This window comes from Vombatus ursinus, unplaced genomic scaffold (genome assembly GCF_900497805.2).
Source record: "Vombatus ursinus unplaced genomic scaffold, bare-nosed wombat genome assembly UNPS02014158.1, whole genome shotgun sequence".
NCBI lineage: Eukaryota > Metazoa > Chordata > Mammalia > Diprotodontia > Vombatidae > Vombatus > Vombatus ursinus.
The window spans coordinates 7,570,324-7,585,624 of NW_020953936.1; the positions used below are offsets into that span (position 1 = coordinate 7,570,324).

Sequence of the window (15,301 nt, forward strand, 5' to 3'; positions counted from 1 at the left end):
GGTAGCACAGTGGATAGAGCACTGGCCCTGGCCAGGAGAACCTGAGTTCAAATCTGACCTCAGACACATAACACTCACTAGCTGTGTGACCCTAGGCAAGCCACTTAACCCCAATTGCCTCACCAAAATAATAATAATAATAATAATAATAATAATAATAATAATAAGGTGCCAAATTACTAGATCTCTGATACATTCAGCCAACTTCTTGAACCCTACTACTCACTCAATTCCACCAAGCAAAATTAGTCTCAAGAAAGAGGATTCCAAACACAAGTCATAACACTGAATTGAGAAAGCAACTTTCTATTATCAATAGGGCAGGACTTTTGACTGAGAATTAAATTGTCCCTTAAAAAGGGATGCTTCAGGGAGCAGCTAGGTGGCGTAGTGGATAGAGCACCAGCCCTGGATTCAGGAGGACCTGAGTTCAAATATGGCCTCAGACACATAACACTTACTAGCTGTGTGACCCTGAGCAAGTCACTTAACCCCATTGCCTAGCCAAAAAAAAAAAAAAAAAGGGGGAGGATGCTTCCACTGACCTTCATATCTGGTTGAATCTGTAACACAGAAGGCATAGTGTTGTCTACAAGCCTTAAGAGAAAAAGTCTAAACAAGGACTCAATCCTGGCAAGAAGGAGGGTATCACCTGAGCAAGAAGAGTAACGCAGGAGTAGCCAGGGCTAAAAAACATAGGATTTCTGAGGGGCTTTGCTTTTTTCTGTCACTCTTTCTCTTTCTTCTTGGTTGAGAGAATAGAGAAGGCTACCTTCTCTTCTCCCTCCAGGTGGGCAAAGACAACTCCTTGGCTATCTGACTCTTCTTGGGAGGCTATGTGGGTACTTCTAGGCCAAGGATAGGTATTAATCAATCATCCATTTACATTCTTTTTGCAGGAATGTTTGTGTGTCATATCTTTAGGGTGATTGGATTTTTTAATATTAAGTTTTCTTTTTAATTATGAATGTGACAAAAAATATCAAACACGTAAATTTCCATGGGGGAGAAAAAACAAACCTAGAGGCTTATATGTGAAATTTTACTGATGTGTATATGAAATTCTTGTATGTGAATTTCTATGGCATTCAACTTCTTTTAACAGTATATATTAAATTAAGCATGTTATTAGCAACATTTCCTTGTCTCTGTAATCCCTTTTGAACTTTTCTGTAGCCTGTGTTTTTTCTTAAATATTTCATTGACATTGCTTTCTTTCTTCTTTTTTTCACTAACACTACCCCACCCACTATCCCCACAATTCTCCACCCAAAAGATGAAAGCCCTCCTTTGTAACAAATACTTATAGTCAAGAAAAACAAATACATATAATGGTCAAGTCTGAAAATACAGTTCATTCTGCTTCCACAGACCCACTATCACTCTACCAAAAAGTAGTATGTATACTGTGTAAGTTCTGAGGCATAGCTGCACTGATCATAGCTCTTAAATCTTTTAAAAATGTTTTCCCACATTACCCTTATTTAAGTCTTATGCAATGCTTATAATCAGAAATTCATTGAACAATTTTTTTTCTGTCATAATACCTTTGAAAGCATCTTGAATGATTTTTAAGCATAGATGGGAGGTACCTTATTGGGAGACAGCCTTCAAGGTAGCATTTTGCTCTGCCAAATTAATTGCTCTTTTATAATCAACAAACAGTAAGCACAGTAGGTGCTTATATTTTCTACATCCTTCATTCAATTGTAAAATAATCATGATATAGTTGATTATTGATTGTTTAAGAAAGCTGCGGTTCCCTACTAATACACTTGGATTGAGTATGCCCTTGATATGGCAGACATGGACGAGTTTCAATCTGTGTCAGTGGAAGGAACATCCAAACTGATGAGCTTTCAGATCCATTTTCCTGTGTAAATATTTGAGTTGCCCTAAAATAGTTAAAATGATGAAAGTTTTGGAATTCACAAGAGTATCTGGAAAATTCTCTTATACATTATACCTTTTCAAGATTGTGAAGCTTCTTATTGACAGATCTTTAACCTCTCTGGGCCTCACCTCTAAAACTGGGGTGGGGTGGGGGAGGGAGCAAGGTGATGGGGTTATACTAGATGATCCAGTGATATAGAATTCTATATAGATACACTAAATCTATTCTCCTATTATTAGCTCTACATCTACAGATATTCCAGGATGGAATGAAGCTATCTAGGCTCTTCAATTTCTTTGAAAGGAGAATGTCTCCAATGAAAAGGATGCAATGAAATATAACATTGGGAAGAAAAATAACCTACCTCTCTCATCTTCCAGTCAGGATTCTCCAAATCTTCTGAAAGATCTGCAGCATGTCCCTGTTAACATTAAAAACACACAATCAAAAAAGTTGGGTACAGTGAATGCTGCCACAGTATCATAAAATATTAATTTGTAAGTGATAACAGGTGATATAAATATATTGCACATATACTGAAAATTTATGCAACCTTATTTATTATTCTATTTTGTCCAGCCAGCCAATATGAAATAATTATTATGCTTTGAAAAAGTAAAAAACAATTAAGCTATCTATACTTTTGGCAACTGTGTATTAGCCCGCCAGATTCTCATAAAAGAGATGAGAATTGAATGACTTTAACGGTGAGCTTGGAGGCAACATTTCCAAAGTACTTCATATAAAATGTATAGCTTTTAGCCAAAGAAAATGGTGGCAGATTTGATATTGCTCCATTAAAAAGGACATAAAGGAAAATCTATCAAGATATTTGGAGGTAGAACGTCATGAGTTTAAATAATTTATAAAGAAAATTATGTTAATAAAAAACGTGCGTATTTTGTTTGGTTGTTCAATTCGAACTTCAAAGCATACTACACAAAGCAAGAGATATAATATAGATTGAAAATTACATTATTGTAAAATTAAAGTAGAATTTCTTTACATATAATGGTCAAGTAATCTAAATTACTGCTTAATCCTATTACATTTAATTCCATTCTTTTTGTGTACAAATATAGCCTCCTTGTTAAGAGTAAAAATATATATATAACTTAGAAAAATCACTACCTTTTTCTTCCTTTTTACAAACGTGCCAAGTATTTTGACAAATTGGCTGCCACCATGCTACCAAACAAAAAAGAAATTTCTCGAAACACATACACGCAAGACAACAGATGTATCCTTTGTGACAACAAGAAGACTAAATTAACTAGCAGCAGTGAAACCACTTAAAAATTGTATTTAAGTTGGATTGATCAAGAAATCCTTAAAATAAATGTACCATTCAAGGTACTTAAGGTACTTAAATCTCACAAGAGATTTTTTAAATAAAAATTTAAGTTCACACATCTGTATCTAAATAATGCAAATCATGTCCCATTTTTATTGAATTAAAACCAAAAGCATTGATTAACTACAGTTTAGTTCACAACTGCCCATTAATAGCTAATTTCACCGAGTTATTTAATGTATTATTGAACAATGACAACTGACAAGAGTATTTATTATTCTGGAAGTATTTCCTGGAAGGAATTAAAACAAATTTTCAATTCTGGGAAAAGAAACCTCCAAGTTCACATCTATCATAGTTCACCTCCTTCCAATTTCCTCTCTGAATTTCTGCTCAGTAGGATGACTAACAAAATGGGTAGGATGGGAATTCAGGGCTTTCAATCTTCATTCTAAAGATTAGCTTTTCAAAAGGGGTACCTACTTTCTACTAATGATAATTAGTTGAAAGTTGAAGGTTAAAGAAGACAGAATTTCTATCAATAGAAGCAGGTCTTCTCATTGTCTGCAGTTAGAAAATATCTTAGCTGGTCCTAGATAATCTGAAAGAAAGCCTGATGAAGACTATGACTACTAGCCTCACTCTAGGGTACAAGTTCTTAAGCTAGAGTTAACCTCATACAAACATACAAAAATTGATACAAAATAATTTTCAGAGAAGGCATTTTTTAAAATATTTTGAAGACTGAATTTCAATGTAATTGGTTTTCTTTGTAATCCTATGTATTTTATAGATCTAAAAATATTATTGAGAAAAGGGGTCTAGGGACAACTAGATAGCACAGCAGATAGAGCTCCAGCCTTGGAGTCAGGAGGACCCGAGTTCAAATCCGGCTTAGACAATTGACACTTACTAGCTGTGTGACCCTGGGCAAGTCACTTAACCCCAACTGCCTCACCAAAAAAGCAAATAAAATAAAATAAAACAATAAGAGAAAAGGGGTCTATAGATTTCACCAGACTGCCAGGGGGACCATAACCCACCCCATCACCTGCCAAAAAAAAGTTTAAGAATCCCTACTCTAAGGCCATCCTCATAAGTAAGCCTATTATCTTGGACTCAGGAGAGACGTGGTTTTGAATCCAGCCTCTAACAGTAACTAGTTATTCCCATCTTATCACTCCTCTGTCAGATACTGGGGCAGGTAGGTGGATAGAACACTAAGTTTAGAATTAGGAAAACTCATCTTCCTGAGTTCAAATCCTGCCTTCAGATACTTATTAGCTGTACAACCCTGGGCAAGTCCCTTAACCCTCTCTAACTCAGTTTCCTGCTCTGTAAAATGAGTTGGAGAAGGAAATGGAAAACCACTCCAATATCTTTGCCAAGAAAACCCCAAATGGGGTGACAAAGAGTTGGACACACTTGAAATGACTAAACAACAACAAGAAGCCAGATATCATTCTTTTTGCACTCTTTCCCTTTTCTTCTTTCATAGGCAAATCATAACCTCCTCAAGCCTAAATTTCCCTGGGATGATAATATCAATATTTATTACTTCACAGTATTATTGGAATGATCAAATGAAAATGTTTTAAAGGACTTTACAAATCTTTGAGCTCAAAATGAAAATCAGCTCTTTATCTTACTGATATTTTTTACCCTTGAATAAGTTCATCAATGCATGAAATTCTGTGTTACAGGTATTAATATTCTACATGTAGGCAGGAAAAGGCAATGGACAATTTAATGGAAAAATCTGAAATTTTAAAAAAATGATTCTATATTCAATTCATCTGTAATTAGAGAAATGGTATAAGGATGCTATTAGTCAAAGAATCACAGGAAGAAAGATGAATGACTTTGAGAAGACATCCAGCCTACTACAGCCTTCAGGCATGACCACACTTAATTCATTCCAGGCAGATAAAAAAATTATTATTTTTAAATATCTCTAGGGAAAGAACTTCTATAAAGTCTCAAAATAATATGCTTCAGTGTTTAAATACCCACAATGCTGGGAAATAATCCCATCCAATGGAACTTATCCCACTTCCTCCCTTGCTGAAGCTTAAGGATATTTTTCCTCTCAATGGAAAGTTCCACTGTACCCTTTTCATTAGATACAATCACTTTCAACAAAATTCAAAGGCAGCATCAAGCATTGTAAAGAGCATGGGATGTGATCAGAAGATCTGGGTTTTAGTTCGAGTTTTGACATTTACTAGCTGTGTGAAAGTGTGAAAGCCATAGGCTTCAGTTTCCTCATCCACAAAATGAGAGTGCTTGATAGAGTTGCTATTAAGAAGAGACTTTTGTAAAACACTGTATATAAATACAACCTATTATTAACCTTCTTGACCAAGCCACCACAGAATGTTACTAAAGATCATATATATGTACAAAGTGATATATAAAAGATGATGTCAATTACATGTATGCCCTGAAAAATGGACACATCAGTTATATAGTAGACAGTAGATGGAACAAGTAATGTGGTTTAGAGAAGCCTCAATACACTGAAAAAGAGGAAGGACATATAAATCCCTAATGAAGGATTTGGCAGGGGGCAAAGGGAGGAAAAATAACTATAGAGGAGAGTTAAGTGTTGTGGGGGAGGAAGTGATGGAGGAAATGCTCAAACCAATGAGCATACCAAGCATAGCTTAACAAGCATCAAACTGCAATTAAGCTCAATTTCTTATTTTAAAAAATATATTAACAAAAAAGAGACAGCTCCTTGAATAATTCTGATATAAAGAAAAATGTCCTAACAATGAGGATAATTTAAATGTGTACATGCCTGCCTTCTTGAACATGGCCAACAGCTTGTCATCAGATATGCTTTGAGGTAGTTTCTGTTGAGATAGAGGTTGGATTAGATAGTCTCTGAGAGTCATTCTCAAGTGGAAATTCTGTGTTTCTATTATTTCTATATCATTATCTTTTGAAAAAAATTCCGTGGAGAAAACTTAAAGATTGCTAAGAAGGAAAAAAAGGCCAATGACATTTTAAATTTTGTTTTCAAAAGTACAGTGTCTTAAATGTCGCTGACACTTAATAAACGTAGAATTTTAAAATGCATATTCTTGAGTGAAGAAGACCATGAGTTTCTTCATCAAAGACAGTGGAGATGTGCCCTCTAGGCTTCAGAATAGAGAGAACAAATATAGGAGTGTTGGAAATATGATCAATAATAATTAGCAATTATCAATAATAAATATCTATTAATCATTAACAAGAATGGAAGTTACTGAAAATTCTGTTATTAGTGAACATTAGAATTTGTTGACTATCACTAACACTTATTTAGTATTATTTACCCATTTACATCCTTTTCTTCTATGAATACATCTATATAGCTATACACATAGAAATAGATATATTTCTATAAATAGATACACACATATAAAATGTGGATGTATTACCTTCAAGACAGAGTTTATGCCTACAGCATCAAATATAAATCCCTCTGTTTGGCTTTTAAAGCCCTTTACACCTGCCCTTCCTGTGCTTCACCATATACCTTATTCCTCTCCTTGTTCTCTGAAAACCAGTTAACAATGGTTGCTGTTGCTGTTCCTTCTGCAAGACACACCATCTCTCAAATTCTGAGAATATTTGGGGGCTATCCCCCCATGTCTGGAATGCTCTCCCTCCTTATTTCTGCCTTTTAGTTTCCCTGGCTTCTTTCAGGTCTCAGATAAAGTCCTACCTTCTGCAAGAAGTCTTTCCCAAGTCCCCTTAATTGCTGCCATACCTCTATGACTACCCCCACTTTATCCTGTCTGCACCTTGTTTGTACATAGTTGTTTGCCTATTGTCTCCTCTACAGACTATGAGTTCCTATTTCCTAGGACTTTGCTTGGTTTTTCAGTAATTGAAAATTTGGTATCCTTTTATCAAACTTTTAATTAACACTGTTGTAATCATCATGCAATTTTTCTTTTGGATCAGCTTATTTCATTTTGTATCAGTTCATACAAATGTCTCCATGTTTCTCTGAAATCCTCGTGTATGTGATTACTTACTCTACGATAATATTTCATGATATATGATATTACTTATGATGGGGGGATTTTGACCATTCTCAAATCAGTGCCCTTCAGGTGTATTCCTATTTACTTACTACAATAAGAAGAGTCAATAGGATCTGTTCTGATTGCCATGGGATATATACATCCATTGGATCATTAAAGGGTATGAATACTTTAGTCACTTATGTTGAATGATTTCAAATGAACGTCCAGAACACATTTGGACCAATTCACATTTCCAACAACACCATTAGTGTTACTGTGGATGGAGTGACAACTCTAGTGTTTCCCCACTGAAAAGCAACTAAAAAAATCATGGTATACAAATTTAATGGAATACAGCCACAGAGTAAGAAATAATGAATATGAAGAATTCAGAAAAGCAAGAAAGATATATGAACTGGGACAGAGTAAAAGAAGCAGAACAAGAAAAAAATATACACACAATGATTATAAGAATGTAAGTGAAATGTTATGTAATTTTGATGACAAAGCTTAGCACCAGCAAAGACTTGGGGAAATGTACACTCAACCCCTGCATTGCAGAGTTGTGGCACTGTTGATGTGGAATTGTACATATTCTATTAAATGCGACCAAAATATTGGTTAATTTGGCTAAACTGCTTCTCATTTCTTTTTAATTTTTTTGTGGCAAGGAATGACTCTCTGATTAAGGGGTTTGAAGGAAAGATAATTGAAAAATGAAAGCATTGAAACAAAAATAAAAGAACTAGATAAAAATGCTTTAAAGAATAACATATCAGTGTGACTACTTCTCATAGCTCTGTGCAATATAGCATTTTTTCATTCTTTGAACATTTGCAAGGCATGAGATGAACAGCAAAACCATTTTAAATTTCCTTTCTATGAGTGATTTGAAGTATGTTTTCAAATGGTATTTTATAGTCATAGCAATGATTATTCTTTTGCAATTTTTGTTTCAATTCTTATTTTGAAAAAGATTCCTATTCCTTTAGGAACATCTTTCTGCTGTGTACTTGAGTCAATCCTTTCTAGATCTGGGACAAAGCATAATTACTTGTGTTAACAATAAAATTGAAAATAAAATATGTGCTCAACAATTAAGGGATTGCTCAATAAATTATGGTATATAAATGTAATGGAATAATGCTGCACTATAAGGAATGATAATTATGAAGAATACACAGAAACTTGAGACCTCTATCAAAGAAAGTAAATCTAAAAAAACAAAATAAAAAAGGCTACACAAAATGTAAATAAAATCAAAAGAGAGTGGTAGTAAAACTTTAATCAAATAAAATACTCAATGTTATCATAATGTAAAATTTAAAGGACATCTTTTCTGCTAACAATGAATAAACCAACTATTTTGAAGGAAAGGTATTTTGTAGGACACACTGACTAGCATCAAAAGAGATAAGCATTTTCTTTAAAAAAAAATCAACTAATGTAAATTAGTTGCCTGCCATGAGGTGCTTAGTAAGTACTTGTTGAATTTAATTGAACTAAATCTTTATTTTCCTTTGTTTTAACATAATGAAAAAGTCTATGTTTTTGGTTGAATGTGCTTGAAAAAAAATTAGGGCAGACATATTTATAAGTGACTGTGTTGTATCTCACTTAAAAATATTTCCTATGCTTTATTAAAATGTTTGAAGAACATTAGGTTTAAATGGTCCCATATAATAATAAACTGCATTCTCTTCAAAAGTACCACTTAGTAGAAACAGATAACTTTAATTTTAGAGGAGGAACAGTTCCGGTAACAAGAAGAAAATCTGATATCCCTTATTTATGATGTGCTAAGAATTAACAGTGATCAATTTTAAAACATCTAGTCATTCTTCTCTGACTACCTGATACTTTTTTTTCTTTTTAGCATGCATGAAAGTATATCAAATTATGATTACTGATTAATAAGATTTATGGTTCCTGCAGAACATAACTACAAATGATTTATGATGATTTAAATTAGCTATTTCTCACAAGAATACTACACATTAATCTGTTACCATTGCCCCCCTACTTTCTGAAAGAGGAAATTGACACAAAGTTTCAGCATTGTCACAAGGTCCAGATTCTAGTGTAAGAAACTGTAATAATGATAGTGATGATAACATTTATACAATAACAATAATATGGAGATAGTGCTTTAAAGTCTGCATGGTACTTTATAAATTTTATATCATTTTATTGTCATAACAACCCTGGGAAGTAAGTGTTATTTCTATCCCCATTTTTAAGAAAAATAAACTGAAATAGGGAGACTTGTCCAGGGTTATACAGCTAGTAAAAGTCTAAAACCAGATTGGAAGTCAGTGATTCTCAGTGCTCCATCCACTATATGATCTGGTTTCCCCAACAGTAAAAGAAGCAGAGATGAGAACAGATTTGAAGCGCCCCTATTTATCAGAGCTCCAAGTATTTTTCCAACCATATCCTAAAAGTCGTGTGGTTTATCCTCTCATTCAGCACAAAGAAGCAAAAAGTCCATGGTACAGAAGGAGAAGGTGGGTATTTTAATGGAGTCACACTGCATGCAACATGAATGTTGGGACAGTCACCAGACACAGGGTTGGATCCATGAAAGCTTGTGGACACAATAGTGACTTATTGGTGGAGAACTAACTGTAATTATTAGTAATATTAACTCATGAGGTTTACCATCCATTTTATACCATTATTATGCTACTAATATAGGATGGATTGGAGTCAAAGAGACTGGGCTTAAAATTCCACAGTTGACACTTACAACTAGCTGTCTAATCACTAGTAAATGATCACTTTAAGTCTGAGAGCCTCAGTTTCCTAATCTATAAAATGGAGATAATGAGATCTGCAGTATCTCCTTACCTCACAGAATGGCTAGGTTCAATTGAGATCATGTATATAATATGCTTACAAATTTAAAAGCACTACTAATTCAATGACTATTCAATTACTAATTCAATAACAATAGTCACTGATATTTACATAACAATTTAAAATTTGCAAAGTGCTTTGTGTTTATTATCTTATGAGTCTCACAACAAATAATCCCAAGAGATAGTTACTACAATTATAATTATTCCTCCCCTGTACTAGGCACTGTGTATGTAAAGACAGAAGTAAAACATTTTCTGGCCTCAAGAAGCTTATGTTCTATTGAAGGAAAATAATATAAACATAGAGAACTAAATGTAAAATATATAAAAAGAAATACAGAATTGTCATATTTTAAATGGAGGAGTCACCAACAACAGGAAGGATCAGGAGAGGCTTTATGTTGGAGTTGTCACTGGAGCTGAGCCTTTAAGTATGCTTGGGATTCTAAGAGGGAAAGAGGAAGGTGAGCACTTCAGGATAGCTTATACAAAGACAAAAAAAATCTAAGATACAAGTCCTGATCAATTCTGAAGAATAAAATTAGCTCTTTTTTCTGAGATTAAATAAGAGACAAGTACATGAGAGAGAGAGCATTGGACTAGGATCAAAAGTCCTGGTTCTGCTACTTAATACTATGGCCACATCTCTTAACCTTTCTGTGACTTACGTTTCTTTGTCCATAAAATGGAATTATTAAAATAACTATAAGAATGTCATGCAGGAAAAACTAGCATTTTAATGTTGAATCTGGTATCACTGGGGTGAAATCATTTAATCTTTTTGGGTCTCAGTTTCCTCATTTTTAAAACAAAGGGATTGAATTAGGTAACTGTTGTGATGTCTTTCAGGTCAAAAGCTACAATCCTATGACCTATAAAAACTGCAAAAAAGCTATATAACCAAAAAAAAGGTCAGTCTTGGACAAAAGGTAAACAGCTATACTCATATATCAAAAACTCATACTGGGAAGTGGCCTACAGAAAACTATCTTAATAAAGATTGTACCTAGTTTTAGATTATTCTCCTAGTTTGAGATGACAAGAAAACAAAGAATGAAAAGACAGGGAAATATTTTAGAGAAATAAATCAATGAGAAAATGACAAGGTTTCCTCAAAGGCCAGGTCCATCTAGATTTGTGCAGAAGAGGAGAAGAGGGCATACAAAATAAATTGTGTTCTGCCAAAACAATTTTTTCATTCATTCATTTAACAAACTTTTACTGGGTACCTGCTATTTACATGGCACAGGGCTAGATACAATGATATATTCTATATCACACACATGATCACACATATGAGAAAAGCAGGCAAAAAGAACTAAGGAGACCTAATAAAGGCAAAAATTTCCATAATTATTTGTTACCACCCATAAATTACTTATTAATATTGTTTTAGAGCCTGTCAGTACCACGGCCAGCGATTGTGATAGTCACAAGGTGACTGTTTCAGCACTGAAAATAAAGGATAACAGTAGAACCCCTCAGCTAAGCTGCTTTGCTGATAACAGGTGACAGGTGGTGACAGGTAGAGGCGGAGTTACCAGAGATAACTAAGGAGCAAGGACAGCCTGCCACTGTTGCCTATGGATAGATTGGTCAATTAGGTTGGCCAACCTTCACTTATGTCCTTAGGTGTTCTGGATTGTTCACACAGTCCAGATGAGTAAAACTGTTGCATTGTATGGGTTTCCTAAGAAAAAAATTTCCACGTGTGAATCCATCTTAATATCTACTGCTTCAGTTGTGTTTGGTGCTCATGTAACAAAGGATCTGTAAAAGAAGAGTGTAATGAATGTATCTTCAAGATACTACTTCAGCTGTATTTCAGATAGATTGGTTTGGGTTTTCTTGATGGTTGTGGTGATAGCTAGTTTGTTTGTTTTTTTCCTGAGACCCAGCCCCACCAATCTACATTCATACATATATGTGCTCTACATGGGAATGCCCTACTAGGGCATTTTTGGAAAGCAAAGACATAGCCTTAACACATAAATCCACTAAAGACAGCAAATGGCTAATAGAAATCAGTCATTGTCTTTCCTAGGATACTTTACATAAAGAGAAGATGGTTAAGCAACACATTCTACTGAAAAAAAACTTATCTTCTTTGTCTTCACCCTCTGCCTGAAGCTTCATACAAGAGAGTTCAAATGGATTACAACTTTAAAGCTCTATGTGGACTTCTTTTTCATTATTATTATTATGTTAAACAGGAAATGTTATCTGCACAAGGATCTTGCCTTGGCTTCATGTCCTGGCAGAATACAGGAATTTTTAGCTAATGAGGGCCTAGAGGTTTTACAAGACCACAGGAGTTTTCAAAATATTCTTACATATTCATAATAGTTAAATTAACAGATCTGATGCCAGATGTAAAGTGGCATTTTATGGGTAACTTTAAAAGGTACTAATGGGGTAACTTTTAAAGCAGTTTTAAAATATGTAGCTTTGAACTTAATACAAAATCATGTAGGCTTTTGATCTTTTGTTATATGTACATTATTCTGTAGTGAAGTGATCAGAAAAACTTGGCTTTCCCTATACTCCCCCCATCCTTACATCCTAGCAGATTTTGGGCATCCCCCACCTCACTTTCACCAAAAGAAATTTAAGCTGAATATTTCAACAATCCTTAAAAACAACAATAATTAAAAGTTTTCCCTTTGACTTGCCGACAAAGTTCATGGCATTTGAAATGGCAGCAAAATAAATCTTCCTTATATAGATATTACATGTCCATAGATGGATTTAAATACTTTTGTAGAGCCTACAATTCCATTGATTTCAGACTGCTGAAGCCTGAACAGCATTAACATGGCAAATAAGAATAATCAATTACTATTTATTGAGAATTGACCAGGGGGTGAGGGTATGGGATGCTTTCAGCATGTACAAAGCATCATTATACTCTCAGAGAAGACACAGTTGTCCTTTACCTTAAGTTGTGTGCAATTCTAATAAAATATCAAGAAAAAGACATTTATGTACATACACAGACAAAGGATACCTGTGGATATAGATAGACAGACCAAAGATGGTCACTTGTACGTAGTACAAGGATATGATTTTGTATATACACGTATATATGTCTATGCATGTGTATATTATGGTATGTATATATACATATTTGTTATTCAGTCATTTTTCAGTTATGTCTCTCTGTGACCCAACTGTATAGATATGTATATATATTCATGAATGAATAATTGTACCACATGAATGCATGTTATCAAACAATACAGTAAAAGTACTTTGACAAATCACTTCTCTATTTAGCTAATTCAATTATGCTGTGCATCAAATTATGCTGAGTTTTCAGTATGTGTGCCATGGGTCACCATCACACCAAAGATCTATTCCACGTGTCACAGGATCATCTATTTATAGCTGGGACAGACTACAGAGACTATCTAGTCCAACTTCCACTTTTTCCACTTTTATCTGAAGAAACAAAAGTCTAGTGAGGTATATGACTTATCCAAGGATATACACAGAGATAATATGAGCATATATGCAGAATCAGCATTCTTTTTTCCTGTACTCTATTTTCATGCTTGCCTCAATAACAGCCCTATAAAGTGGGACTTTAACAAAGTATCCCAAGATTCAAAAAATATTTATACCCAAATAAATTGAAGAAAAGTGTGATTTTTGTTGGACATGGAATGTTAAGCAAACTGTATGCAGCTTCCTCAGGAGCTAAATGAAAAGGGTAGGATGTGAATGAAATCTCAATAGATAAGATGAATGAATTTGGAAAAAAGAAATAACGATGCTTTCTCCAGAATGTCTTGTCAGTCTACACAAGGATAATGCATTGCAACTAGTGAAATAGTTGGTCATGGGGGAAACTGAGATAAGCAGTTCACCCTAATTCAAATTTACGTTGAGAGTCAACAGTAAACTATGTGGCACATTCAGGCTATTGTTAACAAGTAGGGAAAATGGAGTGACAACAAAGGGCTCACCTCATTAGGTGCTCATTTAGAGGTATCCTCAAAGCCTAGCAGTATGATACTAACGAAAAAAGTGAGTTTCAGGGAAAAAAAAGTTCACTCACCAATATTTAATTAGATTATAATTGTGCTAATATTCCAATTTTGACCAAATAGCTTATTTCTTTAGCTGATAGCTGCACTATTCATAAGATGATATTAACACCAAACAAAATCACATTGGGCATCCCCAAGGATAAAATATTCTTGTTCCTGTTTATTATTTTTAACTGTGTTTTAACTGTGTCAACTGCTACTTATTTTTAAAAACAGCTTTTTTTAAAGCACTAATTTTGTAGTAAACTGGTAAATAAAAAGTCAAATAAAGTATAACATGGAAAAAAGATTGAATACCAGCCATAAAATAGCTGACACTCATATAGTATTTTAAGGTTTGCTAAGTACTTCATAGATATTATCTCACTTTGAGGATCACAAAAAAATCTGTGAAGTTATCATACTTACCCCACTTTATACATGAAGAAAATGAGACAAGAAAGAATGAGCAATTTGCCCATTGTCACATAGCTATTTTATGTTGAAGGAAGAAAATGAACCAGAATCACTTTCTCCAGTTTTGGCATTTTTTGCCACACAAACTATTAAGCATTACAACTTGCTGATTGTTGAGAGACACTAATAGTACTATTCCATATTTTATTTCTCTCAGACTATATTGTTCGTATGTTTATATAAGCACATTTTATATGTATATACATGTGCTGTGCATTTACACACATATAGACATATATACATGAGTGTGCACATGCATAAACATAAACACAAATGTATGTTTCTATTATCTATGACACTTGATGTAGCAGACATTACAGGTAAATTAACATATCCATCTTATATCCCCTACATCTGGAACAACTTGTACATAGTATGTGATTAACAAATAATTGTTTAATTTGAATTTATAGAAACAGCAACATAAGGAGTTTTAATAATAATTTGACAATAAAATTAAACCTATTAATTTATGAACTGTGTTTTTATTGATACAGGGAATTCCCAGATGAGGAAAATTCCTCTCCCAAGGCAGATAAGCTCCATCTCTGCAACTTACAGTCTTAGAAAATTATCTAAGAACAGAGGTGCTTGATACATTGGCCACATATGACTCCAACCTTACTGAGTGAGGCCCAAACCAGATCAAAATGTAATTGGAAAATGTTTAACAAAATTAAAAATATATATTACAACACAGATAATACTAGACTTTAAAATTA

General features: G+C 33.9%; 1 protein-coding gene across 3 annotated transcripts in view; it reads right to left on the reverse strand.

Annotated features, from left to right (window-relative positions):
- Positions 1–15,301, reverse strand: part of MLLT3 (MLLT3 super elongation complex subunit) — a 289,127-nt gene that overhangs the window by 51,084 nt on the left and 222,742 nt on the right. For all 3 annotated transcript variants that reach the window (XM_027859116.1, XM_027859115.1, XM_027859113.1), the window contains one exon: positions 2,259–2,315. In XM_027859116.1, the coding sequence (XP_027714917.1) occupies positions 2,259–2,315 (57 nt within the window). The remainder of the gene's footprint in view (positions 1–2,258; positions 2,316–15,301) is intronic.